Raw genomic sequence first — 14,490 nt, 5'->3', positions numbered from 1 at the left:
CAGCATGGATGGAGGGATGACTTTTAATAGCGAAGCAGCAGCTGGTAATTTCGGGGAAGGGGTTTCTCTTCTCTAAACCCTTTCTACGAACTAAAAATTCAGTTAAAGAATCCGAACGGATCAAGTATCCTCCTGTTATGAACTTCTTCGGTGTCCCCGTGAAATGGCATTGTAAGCAGCAAAGCGTTGTCTGTTTCCCAGTTTGTTTGTGTTAGTCAGTTCGTTCGCTTTTTGTCTGTTTCTCAGTTCTTCAAACTGGTTCTAAAAATTACATGTCATTGTTTTAGAACGCTTCTCACTTGCAGTGATAATTTTCGGTTCCGTTTAATTTGCATGGTTAAAACGATTGAAACGTGGTTTTCCTGTAAATGGGCCTCATTTCTGTTCTGTTTGAGAAATTAACCACTTCATTTGCCTGTGTGGCAGACGAACTATAACCCCCGTCTGCGACGCAGGCTACCAGTTCTTATAATCTCCTGAAATGCTTTTCTAGCCTTGGAATATCGTGTCTGCTGTCCAAAAGGCATAAACTAGCATTTTCTTTGGCCAAATGTCACCTCACACTCTCATAATGCTGAACTGATGATAACACGTTTTGTTTTCGGATTGCCAATCGGGTTATAAAAGTCCAGCAGCAGCTCGAAAATTCAAGGAATGAGATTCAGTTCCCTGTAATTCTCTTTAAATTTTCAGCAGATTGAACTGTGTTACTTTGTGACACAAATGTGCTGTTAAAAAGGCCAGTTAACGATCTGGGAGCATGGGAAACAGAATTTAATTATTTTGTTTTACAGATGAGAAATGTTCTCGTTGGATGTCCCCCTCCCCCTTTTTTTATTTATTTTTTCTTTTTTGATGGCACATGGATGCATGCTATCATAAATTTACTCTTTATGTCTCCCGAAAAACAGCGTTTCCCTTGTAAAAAGAGCATCAATAACACATTAATTTTAAAATTCATTTTAAACGCACGTTTTCTACCGCAAAAAAACCTAAAGACCACAATTAAGCAAACAACAGCAGATCGAGTAAAGTTTCTGGAAAGAAAAGCGCCATCACCTGCAATTAACGCTTTGATATTCGCTTTGAATTGTCTCCGTTTCCGCTTCCCTTTTAGCTTCTTTTTTTAACTTCTGTTGATGTTTTTTCTGATAACTAAACCCCATCCGAGAAAATCAAAATCTAAATTTTGTCATCACGAACTGCTGTTATTAAATCCAAGAAAAGCTGAAAATAAATCAATTCAAGAGTCACCCTTTGGCTCTGAACCGAAAATTCGCCCACCAAAACAAAAACGTTTTTAACTGAGGAAGTGACTCGAAGAAGTTGTTTTCAAGAAATTTTCCTGTTGACGTACAACCCGGTGTTGTGATGCACTGGAAGATGGCAGACAGTTATCTGCCCCTAGTGTTGCTGAGTATGGTTGCACCTGTTGTCACTGCACAGGTCATGAATTTGCATAATGGCGCCTACGCGGACGGAGTCGTCCAAATAACCGACGCAAACCAACTTATTGCAATGAAGAAGTTATGCTCGCAAAAAGTGACTATCCACCATTATCAAATATTCAGTGCGTCTCGATAACTGAGACCGAACTAAAAATTGTTAGACTGGCTGCTCACCGCAACCAAGGCCTGCCGCCCGGAGAATTTATTCACAATACAACCTTGTAAAGCAAGGCAACAATATTGTTATATTATACCCCAGAAAAATAACTCACATGCGGAGTAATAGGGCCGGTATTTAAGTTTGCTTTTTAAAAATATTGGTAAACCTTATGTGTTATTTTATACGGGTAATGTAAAGCGATAACACCTTGTTTTATTAAAGTTTGTCGAGTCAAGATGCAAAGTACGCGAGATGAGTTGAATAATTGGCGCTTCTTTAAAGCAAAACACTACCTAGAAATTAAAAATGAAACAAGAAAACTCGCCGGCCACTTGCCTGCAAAACCGCAAGGCGACGAATCCCTAAAGAGGATTTACTTGGCCTTTGTAAGGCAAGTAAATTTGGAAAGTTTAACGTCTTGGCGGTGACTTGTACTATGACAATTGTTTTACTTTTCATTTCTTTTTACTTCGATTTAAGCCTGACAAATCAGATCTACCAAGCTACGATAAACAAGCCGGCAAAACAGTCACATTTGGCCATTTGCACAATTTTTCTGATCGCCTCGTATTAAACGCAATATAGAAACGAATTAATAGTTAGTGGTTAGTCGAGTATTCACACGCTGAAAGATACGCATGTTATCTGAAAGATTATTGTATATTATCATGGAATATGATGAGCTAAAAAGCCTGAAAGTTATTTAAAGTGAAAGGTAAGCAAGGCAGTTTTTAAACTTAATATAAACTAGAGGAAATCAAAATGCTAAGTTCAAAATTTAGTTCAAAGGGATTCAACGATCAAACTCGGGTTTTTCTAACTTACCTTGTAGTTAGAAGGTGCTTCATTCAATTTGACATGTATGTATAGCCTTGAGTTCTTTTTATTCGCCGATAACTTTCATCCAGATGATGAGTCCGTAGGTAAAGCGCTGGAAAACCTCAACAGATGCTATGTAAGCCTGGGCTGATTCAAGCCAAGCTGGGGCAATTGACGAATAATTATAATACACAAGGCACACTAAATAAAGAACTGAATCGTTTAACACGCTCGAATAAATTAGAGCCAAGTTGACAGCTGATTTTGAACAGTACGACACACTTAGATCAAAAGACTAGGAACTGATCAGGCATGAGTTGAGCAAACTGAACTGAGTGACTTGGAGTATAATTTAAATTTAAATTACATCTTTTAGGACTATTTAGTCTGTTTCAACACACAACACAGCATGTGCTCGCCAGTCGAATTACGTTTTTCACGGACACCCAGTTCCACTTTATTTTTTCTTCTTTCACCACTTTTTTGGATTGGGAACGCAAATTGCAAAATTGCTCTTTTCTCTCGCAAAACGAGATGTGTAATGCAGGCGTAATTTTAATGATTGTTAACCGTGAGGTGAGAATTAAGTTTTTAATCAGTTCGGTGTGAAACCATAAACGAACTTTGGATTACATGTAAACAATGCCGGAAACATATCATTTTAATTTTTTTGGCTAGACGTGTCCTGATTAAATTCACAATTTGATGCTCGGTATCCCAGACTGACACTCTATTTTCAAACTTCCCGTATCTCTGTCTAGTTTCCTTAAATATCCCAGGCCAGTTCAATATTTTGCCTAAATATCTCCTATCCCTTTTAACCTCAAATATAACAGGAAAAAGACTGCTGTTATCAAATTCCATACGGAACTACAGGGAGGCAGCTGGATCACAAACAGGTATTTCAGTAGCGGCGAAATAGAACGATTTGTATAGACTGACCTTACAAGAGTTTCGAATAAGCGAACGATAAATGTCAATAAATATTTGCTTTTATTTATATACCACTTCTCAAAGGTATTAATAATTCATAAATAGAAAACAAAGGAAATCGCTATGAAGAAAAATACTTAAAATGTCTTTTCTTGCGTTGCCAGGTCGCTTGGTGACATTTTAAGGGCCTCATATTATTGGTCAAGCTGATACAGTTTGATAGAAAGCGGGAAACAGAATTTACGAGCTGTTGCTGACTTTACGAAATGCAAGCTGACCTTTATTTTGGTCACTTTACGACATACTTGCCCATCTGAAAACGAAAGGAGTTATTTTTCCATCGTTCAAAATTTTATTTGAGCTGATCAGCTTCGGCCGAAGGAACTTTAGCCTGAGAACAGATATCCACGGAAATGAACCTTTGGATGCTGTCCTGTCACGAGGACAGACTACAGACGCCGGAGACTACATTTTGTACTCTTTGCGAAGAGCATTGGTTGTCCAAGGAGACAAGGCCAATGCTTTATAAACGTCCCTGGCCAGAGAACACGATCATCTGAGCTGTGAAAGTTCTTCGTACACAGCCTGCATGGTCCTCCCTGCTAGTTTCTGTTCTATTCCACCAATGCTCAAGTAGGCATAGGAGCTGTACACATTTGCAGGAGAATAAATAAGGCGCCTTCAACTGCACTATCGTCTTTGGACTCATTCTGCAGTTCCTACACCGTGTAATCCACTTGTATGACCAGCGGAATCGCTCTCTGTCAAGGACTGGGTGCCCTGGGAACGAGTCGCGTGAACGGTTAGTTCATTTTGCAAAGGGAGTACACACACACTCGAAACTCAATATTATTTGTTCATTCCTTAGCTGCTAACGGAGAAATATGTCGGCGACCGATTGGCTTTACTTGGCCATGTTGCTAGGATCGATTCCGTTTGGCCATTTGGTAAAAATCAGTGGATCACCAGCTCGCAAACAATTCCTTTGCACTGTAGCCGGTATCGGTCTGTCGATTGCTCTCGTTGGCGTGTGGGGAATTTTGCATTCGTTTGTGACAATTTTGGGAACCTATTTGATAGTGCTTTCGCTTGGTCCAAGGTAAGTTTTTTTTATTGACAACTAGGGAGACCCTTAAATTGTTAATTCACTGGGTCATCGCTGAAATGTTCGTATGCTGCGCTGGTTAGGTCAATTTAGCTTATTGATTAAGTTCCATGCGTAATCTCAACTTTATCTATAAAGTTATGTCGTTAAGCGTATTATTACAACTCCAAGTTAACCAACCTTTCATGCGATAAGACCTTATTATAGTTTCATTTAGCGTTAGTTTGTAACCTTCTACAAAAGTGTTTTAACGCTTTAATATTTAACAATATTCACCTCTGTGGCTAATATAGTTTGTTAAATTACGTGGTTCGTTGACCCACCCACAGGCCAGGTTTTTATGCCACGTGCATATGTATACAGCTGTAGCTGCTATTTTGTGATAGGTGATAGGAAAACACATACAATCGTGGACAAAACTGCAAATTTTGCCCATGTATTTCAATCTACCTTTAAGAAAACACCGCCTGGAGAGTAGCAAACCTTCACTCCCCCCTCCCCCTAACTCAATAGGCTGATTTAGCAACAGAACAGGAACATCAGTTGACAATGGCGCACACATCAATAATGTCCATATATAGTTGAAAAAGACTCGCGTCCAGACTATTCCACGAGCTCTCACGTCCTCAAATGATGTTCCCGTTCTGTTGCTAAATCAGCCTAATGTTGTTTTTGAAGACCAGATGATGACCCAGCGGCAGGAGTATTTTGCAGAACGCCAAACGTTAATATTGGGTAACATAATTAACATAATTTTTTTCAGGCTTTCTTTTCGCATACAAGTGGGTTGTTACTAACTGCAAGGGTCTTTCTTCTATTTGATCTTTCATCCGCAGTTCAACGTATCTGTTTCAGATATTTACATTCGTTTATTCATCCCTCATGGGTATATTACGACCAGCTCCCAGTTGGCGTGATGGCTCAGTTGGTAGAGCACTGCTCCAGCATCGCAGAGGTCATGGGTTTGAATCGTGAATTTCTTTTTGCAACTGCGAGGATCTTTTTTCTATTTGATAATAAACTTTTGTAGCATGCAAATAAATTTCACTTAACTTGTTTCTCGGCAGCAACCTCTAGAAGACGTTTATTTAAATCCAAATGTTTGATGACAAAACATGTCATTTTTATCACCAACTCAGATGTAGGTCATATTTTTCAGGTCACCTGGTTGCTCTTGGATGTAACTCCCAGTAATAGCACTCGGAATATAGTCTCAGATTTTAGAGTAATGTAGTTTTGTCCATTCAAAATAAGGTTACCGGTATAAGTGACTTTGCATTCTAGCCTTGTTTTCATGTTCAGTATCCCTCTAGAAAAGCCTCTGTGCAGGTTGCAAATTTGTCAAAAATATTTTTCTTATTTGGTGTCTCCTTTAAACTTCTAGACTGGTGGGTAAAAGTAATTATTGCATTAACACAGAAAGTACTTGTGCAATCTCCTGAGCCAGGGACTCATGATAAAGTGCTTGACAATAATCCAGATTGAATTGGAATTTGGAAATGTTAGTTTTTGAGGAGAGAGGAAAACCGAGCACAAGAGAAAAACTTCTTGGAGCAAGGACGAGAACCAACAACAAACTCAACCCTCATATGATGCCGAGTCCGGGAATTGAACCGGGACCACATTGGTGGGAGGAGAGTACTCTCACCAATGGGCTGTTTTCATCTTAAATTTCCCATGGAAGTACACATGCTGCCAGACTATAAGCAGCAAAAAGTGACTATCATTATGATAGCAAAAACTACTTTAATTATTAAAAGATAATAATACAATAAAGCGCTGTTGCTTATAGTTCCCTCTCCCCCTCTTATAGGCCCATCTGCACATGCACCTAAAAATAAAATAATCTAGTTAAAATCCTAAAATTGACTCTTGTAACATGCATCAAGCCTGAAGAAATGTGACTCGCAAAACTGGAAAAGGAAGTATGTTATTGTTTGTAACTAAGTTTGTTCCAAGTCTGATTACAAATCTTGTTCAAAATCCACCTGAAAAGTTATGCAAACATTTCTAAATGTAAACTGTCTAATAATATTTCATTCTTGTCAAAACAAATTCAAAAAAAGAGTGAAACAAAAGAAGTGTGTAATGCCCTATCCTTTGGCTAGTTGTTAGAGCAAAAACTTTGTTCAATAAGAAGCTGGGGTTCATTAAAGATTTTTCATCAGGCAGGTTAGAGGGTAATGCAGGTCTGGTTAGGTTATGGCTTGAGTTGTTTACGCTCAATTTGCTTGATACACAGTCCTTAATGGAACTTATGTGAAGTTTACTATACTGATTAATTTAGTAATTTTTTACAATCGCTACTGGTACACAGATTAAGCCTATTAATTTTACAAGTAGAGTTCTCATCCAAGGCTGTTTTTCCATGTTCTTATGCAGGCGCTGTGAGTGGGTAGCATTTCTTTTTGTGTTTGGTTACCTGTTCTTTTTCCGCACTTGCACATATTTTGGATTTGACAAGCCACCAGAACATAGCAATGCTATTCAACTTCTGATTACCCTGAGGGTAAGTTTTATCAGATGAGATGATATATGTATGTCACTAGTAGTAGCTTGTTGAGGAAAATCCTAAAAACATGACTCCATTTATTCAGTTGATAAAAGACAACATCTGGGCCCTGTAGTTCAAAAGCCGATTAACACTTATCCATGACTGAACGTTTACTAAGGTTTTCATCTTGTTCGTTAAAAATGGTTTATGGGTTTAAAAGCTAATTTTAAGCTAATGGTAAAGAAATGTTTAAGGCAAAACTGAGAGACGAAAATCATTCAGAAGAATCTTTATTGATTGGTCATTAAATTTCGTGAATCAAGTTCATTTATTTATTTGTTTGATCCAACATTAGCTTAATTGGGCTTTGAACATGAGAATGAAAGAACTGGGGCGCTTTCCATTCGACCAAAAATTCCGGAAATTCCGGGTTTGGGAGCGAATGGAACAGACTTTTTTCCAGAATTTCATTCCGAAATTTTGGGTGTACCTCGCGAGGTTGGCCTAAAATTCCGGAAAATCGGAATAACCGGAAAATTCCGTTCCATTTGACCATTCCTGCTCACCCGCAGTTTCTCAGAGCCCGAAAATCGAGGAAAATAGATAGGTATCGTGCCCTCAAAGTAGTCGCGGACTCGGTTTACAGTCAACCCAGGTCACGCATGAACAGTATTTCCAAGAATGAAATGAACATTCGAATTTCTCTTTGTAATGTCCGACGTGTGAATGGAATGCTGGACATTTCTCTGGAAATCATTCTGAAAAAGACGCATTAACTGAAAAAAAGATTCAAAATACTTGGGAAACAATTGTTATTCTTGAAATATTCAATTTTGCAATGTAAAGAAAAATTCATAGCTTTATACCGTCAATAAGCTAGGGAAATTTATACGGGAACTCTGCAATCTGGTTGACGATTTGCAAAACTGACATGTAAATTTCAAAACTCCGTTCAAATTTCAAAAATATCGTTCACGCGTGACCTGGGTTGACTGCAAATTCCTACGCATGTAGGAGCTACCCACACTGAACAGCATTATGTCGTCGTCCTTGTCCAATACTTCGCTTATTTCAACTTCATAGTTGTCGAACAACTCTAAAGCAAGTAAAATAGACAAAGAGTCCACCATTTTTTGATCCCCCTGTTTATTTGGTATTTTTGCGCGAAAATTGGTACGTGATGGACTGGGACGGCTTGGTTCAAACCAACCGGAAAATACTGTTCCATTTGTCACATGGAATCCTCGAAATTTCATTCCGGAATTTTTGGTCGAATCCTGGTCACCAGGGCCCAAGTGTTCAAAGCCCGATTAAGCTAATCTTGGGTTAACGTTAACTTTGATTCGTCAGTTTATTTACTAACCCATACAAATTCTTCCAAAACATTTTTGTCCCTCAGTTTTGCCTTAAACTTTTCTTTACCATTAGCTTAAAATTAGCCTTTAGAAACATTCTTAACGAGCGAACTGAAAACCTTGGTTAACTTTTAATCATGGATTAGTGTTAATTGGCTTTCGAACAACCGGGCCCAGGGGTGAAATGTGTCAATATTCCGAGCAAATTCTCCTAACTAATCCCGTAAGGAATGTTGAAGTCCAGTAAGGGAAATACATGTGTCTATATTAAGGCTTGAAGGATTAACCAGTAGGATGAGACAGCTGTACATCATAGTGCAGTATTTTTTATTGAGTCACAAAGGAAACAAGGAAATTTGTTTTGAAAGAATTTGTAAACACCAAACAATAACCAAAGTCTTGAATAGAAAACCTATATTGAAGATAAAAGGTCTCAGACAAGCTTTCTAGCTCTTAGCATTCATGTGTAGATCTTTCACAGGTTATGATTTTAAGGTTACCCGGTACCTTCAGAGGTGTCTCGCGTCCAAGCGATATAGCGCGTCCGGTTTAAACTGTAGATACCTGAACCCTATATCAAATTAAAGCTTATAGAGCTGGCTATCCAACTAAACCAAGAATTTTGAAATAAAATGAATTGCCGAATTTTTAGCGCTGTTTTCTCGAATAAATTTTTTTCACTTGGAGGAGCCACTTCAAAGAGCTAAAAGTCAAAAGGAATATGTTCGTTTGCCTTCAAATTTGGACAGTAGCTAGTTAAACATGTAAACAACAAAAAGGTGGCTGCGAATTTTTTCTTTTGAAATATTTTTTCTCCGAGAGCGATTTTTGTACGATTACTCCACATTTTTTTCATCCTATTTTGGAAATGCTCTAGAACTTTTCACTGCGATTGAATATGGCAAAATGCAGACACGTTTTTGTAGCACTTTGGGTCCAGAAACTGAGGAGCAAATTAAATTAGCAAAAACAAAATTCACTTTGACTTGTAGCTTTAAAAAGGTGATTCAGACGCTCGCAATTAAAGGCCGTGAAAAATTCGACAATTTATTTTATTTCAAAATTCTTGGTATGGTTTGATAGTCAGCTCTATAAGCTTTAATTTGATGTAGGGGTTTAGGTATCTACAGTTTAAACTGGACGCGCCACATCGCTTAAACGCGAGACACCTCTGAAGGTCCCGGGTAACCTTAAAAAGGAAAATTAAAATTTGAAGTTAGAAACTTCTCACATGGATTATGTTGCAGTTATTTACAAATACAGGTTGATTTGTTACCAAAAGAAATAAACATTTTGTTTCTCTTTACCGCACTGTATTCTCAGTGCGTTGTCAACAATATGGGTTACAAAATAATGATAAATAAAAAGTGATAAACACAGTATTGTTGTTTCCACATGCCACAGAATTTAATACTTTGGAATATGCATTACCTGCAGCTACAGCTTGTTAAAGTTTTACTTTTTCAAATAATAACCATTCATATTTGTTAATGTTTTTTTTATGTTTACACAAAAAATTATTTATAATTTCTCTGGTTCCACCTAATTCTTTTTCAGTGTTGCACCTTGGCTTTTGAGGTTTTTGATGCTGCAGATGCAAGCAACACAGATTTGAAAGCCTTTAAGCGGCCATCTTTCTATGAATTTCTCAGCTACTCATATTGCTATTGTGGACTAACAACAGGTCCTTATTATCGCTACAAGACTTTTAGGGACATGCTCAATCAAGAAAATCCTAAAGAGATCTCCACCTTTCTTCCAGCCATGAAGAATCTAATAACGTTGCCTTTCTATGCTGTGGTGTATTTAGCCTTAAACCACCGCTTTCCAATCAGCCATATTGCTTCTGAGGAGTACGTCAAACATCCGTTGGGTGTAGTGTACCAGCTGGCCTACCTTGTGCCAACATTTATAGGATTCAGGTGGCGTTTCTACATAGGATGGCTCTTAGCTGAGAGCTGCTGTATGATGCTTGGGTTGGGTGCTTATCCTATTTATACTGATCCTAAGCCTGGATTAGGCCCAACTAAGTCCACTGCTGAAGAGAATGGCTCAATTAAAGGGAGTGAACCAGAACAAACTGAAGAAGTAAATAAAGACACTCACAGGTGATAGAACTTTCTATATGCTTGCAGTGAAATAGACAGAAATTGTAAATCTGCCTCTTTATGTAATGTTTAAAACACGAACAGCAGTGTTTTATCGGGATTTAAAGCCATGAGGCACAGCCGAGTGGTTCTAAACCCGATAAAACATGTGCTGCTAGTTTTTTGAATGGCTTCAAAAACATTCCTGGAAAAGCGTGTGTCAAGAGAGTTCATAACATGAGCATTGGAAATTAGCATATGAGAAAAACATTAAACACCGCATACTAATAAGGTTAGAAAGAGGTTTTATCGGGTTTTAAAACCACTGCACGTGATGTTTTATCAGCCATTTGATAGGTCAATAGGCTTATGAATTATTAATGAGTTTTTGAAACAACATACTTTTTATGTTACATGTATAATTACACAAATGTTCTTTACATGATAATATAATTTGGACATGTACTTAAGAGCAGGGGTTTTATTAAGATTGTGAACAGAAAGGCAAAGGATTAGTGCACCCAAGCAAGAGAGTTAACTTGGATATGTTATTTTATGGTTGAGATATTAAAGTAATCACCCACAGGGGACAGTCGTGTTTACAGATGGTGAAATTTGCCCAGTGACCAGCCCTTAATAAAACCCTTGGAAGAGGCAGATTCAAGTAAAAACCTGTTTTAGGGACTGTTCATTTTTTATCTCATAAGGAAACCTGGTAGAATAATGGCAGGCTGGGGAGGGGCCCCTAAAACACATGTACCTGTACATATATACTTATAGAGTAAGCTACTGATCATTGAAACAATGTCAAAATACATGTAATGGGATGAGATGTCTTTTTTCGCTTTCACTTCTTGTCCTTTATTTGTTTGGGGGTGGAGTTGTTTGAGAAAATTTCATTTTTAAGGGGAGAGGGATATAAATATTGTTTTGGATGGACTTAATTCCACTAACCGCTCTCTTAGAACTACAAAAGAAAAAAAACAACGGTGGCTTTAAACAGAAATGAAACCACAGGATACATGTACAGTTAAGTTTCCATTGTTCACTGTGGGCATGAACTTTTTGCAATATCTTTATTACAGAAAGTGTCCACAATAATACTACACTAGCATAAAAGGGACTAACAGGCCCTTACAGTTGTAACTTTTAAACACAGCCTAAAACTGTTGTCATTCTCCGCAGCTTTGAGACGATCCATAACATAAAAATCTTTGAGGTGGAGTTTTCACCATCCATGGCAAGTACAATGAAAAACTGGAATCTTACTGTTCAATGGTGGATTTCTACTTATGTTCACAGAAAACTGCCATTTAAGAACAAAAATGTCAGGTAGGCATTTGCATTTTTGCTAAAAAATTACTTTACATTTTTTGTTAGTCTCCCCAATTAGTAGGGCACTCGTGCTCGGCTATTCAGATTGAGACTTAAATAAAGTTGTTGATTGATTGATTGTTGATTGATTGACCATTTTTTTGTGCTCCAGACGAATTGAAAGTCCAGTTATTTCCTTAGTTTTACAACCTCATTAATCCAACCACCCTGCTACCACAACCACACTTTTACAGCCTGAAGGTGGTCATGTTAGCAGGGTTCCACAGTACTTCATTACGTTCTAATGTGAATGTGCCTTTTGCGTTCTTTTCTCCAGAATGTTCATCACTCTTCTTGTGAGTGCCTTCTGGCATGGTGTGGCCCCTGGCTATTACCTCACTTTCTTGATGGTTCCACTTGTCGTTATCGCTGAGGTACGAATGGAGAAAGCCATCAAGCCATATTTGTCACCCAAACTTTGTTACTGGTACGACTGGTTGAGCTGGTTTTGCCACTATCGTTCCATGGAGTATCTTGGCTGTGGATTTATGCTGCTTCAACTTGAGCCATGTCTGGCAGCATGGAAAAGCATGTACTTTATTGGACATATTTTTATCTTTGCATTTATTTTGATTTCCACTTTTATTCCCAAGAAGCACGTCAGTGACAAAGAGGGCAAAAAGAAACTCTCTTAATTTGCAGGTCCACAGATGACCACAGATGGAAATATTTGTTCTTATTGATAATAATATATAATAACTTGACTGATTGTAAATATAAAATTTATTGATGAGATATTTTACATCCCCGTAACATGCCTGCAATGCAGTTTTTTTTTTTTCTTCTTTCTCTTTTTTTTTTAGTAAATGAGTGCTGGATTATCATGTATGTGTTTAATAGTCATCATCTTGTATTGGCAAAATATTTAGGGAGGAGTGAACAAGGGCATGAAGGGAATGGGGAACAGAGAAGGAAAAATACAAAAGAAAATATTTTTTTCTGGGAAAATGTGGTTAACCGTACCTGGCATAAGAACAAAGTGGTAACATTCGCATGTTTTCTGTCCAAACCAAAATAATGATGCAATTAATTTACACAAGAGAGACTAGTCCCGAGTAGGAATGGAAGAATGGAATGGAATTTTCTGTCTGTTTTGAATTTCTGGAGTCTAGTAGGCAACCTTGCAAGGAGGTGCGTGTATGTGTTTACCCAAATACCCAGCATTTCTGGATTTTGTGTCTGAGTGGAAAGCGGCTGTAATTACATGTACATGATGTAGTTTGCTCTATAACGTGCCCGCTGTGTGGGTTACCTGTGGACTTGAAATGTCTCAAAGTCATTAAGAATTCAAAAAGAGAAACACAAAGGAATCATCACAAATGAGATATGTCCAGAAATGCATGCTAATGAGATTCTTGAACTGTATGATAGACATCACAAGATGTCCCCTAACCTTAACACAAATATTCTGTCAAACGTGAAGTCATATGAAAACGACAAAAAGGTCTGTTTTATATGAAGTACCCAAATTCAGGGTTAGGTGCATTTCTGGACACAAGTGGACACCAAATGTGATCATAAAATTTGATGAACTTTTGCTTTGAATTTCTCCAAGAATTATTAATGGTTTGAGAAGCTACATTTAAGTCAAATACTCAAAAGAGTGTTTATCCAAATATTTCAAAGCCCCTCAGAGTTGATAATAAAAAGCTTGGCTGCACCCTCTTGCTAGTGTTTGGAAATCAGAGGAAATACTTTATCTAGTGCTTGGTATAATAAAATATTATTATTACATCAAACAATGAAAGTTTCTGCAAGTCCAGTAATCTGACAACACAAACACTGTTTTTTTCTTTTATGCATTCTACAAATGGAAACTGATTTTAGTATCCCCATGTGGATTTATCAAACAGAACAGTTATTATTTGCACAGTTTGAACATGAAAACCAAAATGTATTGTGAGGCTGCTTGTTATTGGTTTCTCTTAGATTTAATGCTTCCATTGTCACTGCTAGTAAAAACCTTTAGTTTTGTTGTTGATTCATATCACTTGGTGTGTACATGATGGTTTTGTGACGCACACAGATCAAGGAATCAATTCTTCACTGCTGCTGCTACATGCGATGAGGCATAATTATGGCAGAGCATCTTATTCTACCGTTTCTTAGGTAGGCGCACATGAAAACCAATTTGAAAAATGTAGGGGATAAATTAATATGTTTGTGAAAAGAATTATTTAAATCCGTCTCTGTGAGTAAACACTAAAGAGGTTTTATTAACTTGAAAATTCAACTTGTTAACTATGGTGATGATGTTATTAAGGCTGATGGTGAGGTGATGCTGTTTGAATCAATGATGGGTTGCTGACATGCAAAATGTCTTGATTGAAGTGATTTTATATTGACGGCATTGTAATGATGGCAATGATCATTGTAATGTTGATGATGATGATGTCAGATTACAATAATGACGAGTATGATGCCAGAGGCAAACATTATGTTAGATACATGAATGATCATCTTTATATCGTAAATATTAAGTAATAACAATAATAATTTATTACTTGTAACAAGAATTCCAGTAACTGAATTGTTGTATATTTATTTTGTTTATTTTAGAATTTGCTTACATTTTTTTTCAGCAAGAGATAAGAAGAAATTTATTTGTAATAAATATACTTCTAAATATTCATAGATTCTCCCTTGTCTTATCATGATTAGTAAGTAAGGAGGCTAGGTAATATAAAGTGGAGGATTCCAGAGAAGGGGTACTCC

The 14,490-nt window shown here is 37.4% G+C and overlaps 1 protein-coding gene across 1 annotated transcript; it reads left to right on the top strand.

Moving 5' to 3' along the window:
- Nucleotides 1–4,145: 4,145 nt before the first annotated feature.
- LOC146458004 (membrane-bound acylglycerophosphatidylinositol O-acyltransferase mboat7-like) lies at nt 4,146–14,351 on the top strand. Its single transcript, XM_085091292.1, has 5 exons — nt 4,146–4,459; nt 6,848–6,974; nt 9,872–10,422; nt 11,587–11,733; nt 12,053–14,351. Exons 1-5 carry the CDS (start codon nt 4,245–4,247, stop codon nt 12,408–12,410), a joined length of 1,398 nt encoding a protein of 465 aa, XP_084947418.1. The 5' UTR covers nt 4,146–4,244; the 3' UTR covers nt 12,411–14,351.
- Nucleotides 14,352–14,490: the final 139 nt, after the last annotated feature.

This window comes from Pavona decussata, unplaced genomic scaffold, assembly GCF_977016875.1.
Source record: "Pavona decussata unplaced genomic scaffold, jaPavDecu1.1 SCAFFOLD_234, whole genome shotgun sequence".
In the NCBI taxonomy this organism is placed as follows: domain Eukaryota; kingdom Metazoa; phylum Cnidaria; class Anthozoa; order Scleractinia; family Agariciidae; genus Pavona; species Pavona decussata.
Note: the sequence above shows the minus strand (reverse complement) of the source record. Positions and strands in the feature narration are given on the sequence as shown.

Coding starts and splice junctions, on each gene's coding strand:
- LOC146458004 (XM_085091292.1), top strand. CDS start 4,245: ATGTCGGCGACCGATTGGCTTTACTTGGCCATGTTGCTAGGATCGATT. Junction 4,460..6,847: donor GTGCTTTCGCTTGGTCCAAG/GTAAGTTTTTTT, acceptor GTTCTTATGCAG/GCGCTGTGAGTGGGTAGCAT. Junction 11,734..12,052: donor TTTAAGAACAAAAATGTCAG/GTAGGCATTTGC, acceptor TCTTTTCTCCAG/AATGTTCATCACTCTTCTTG.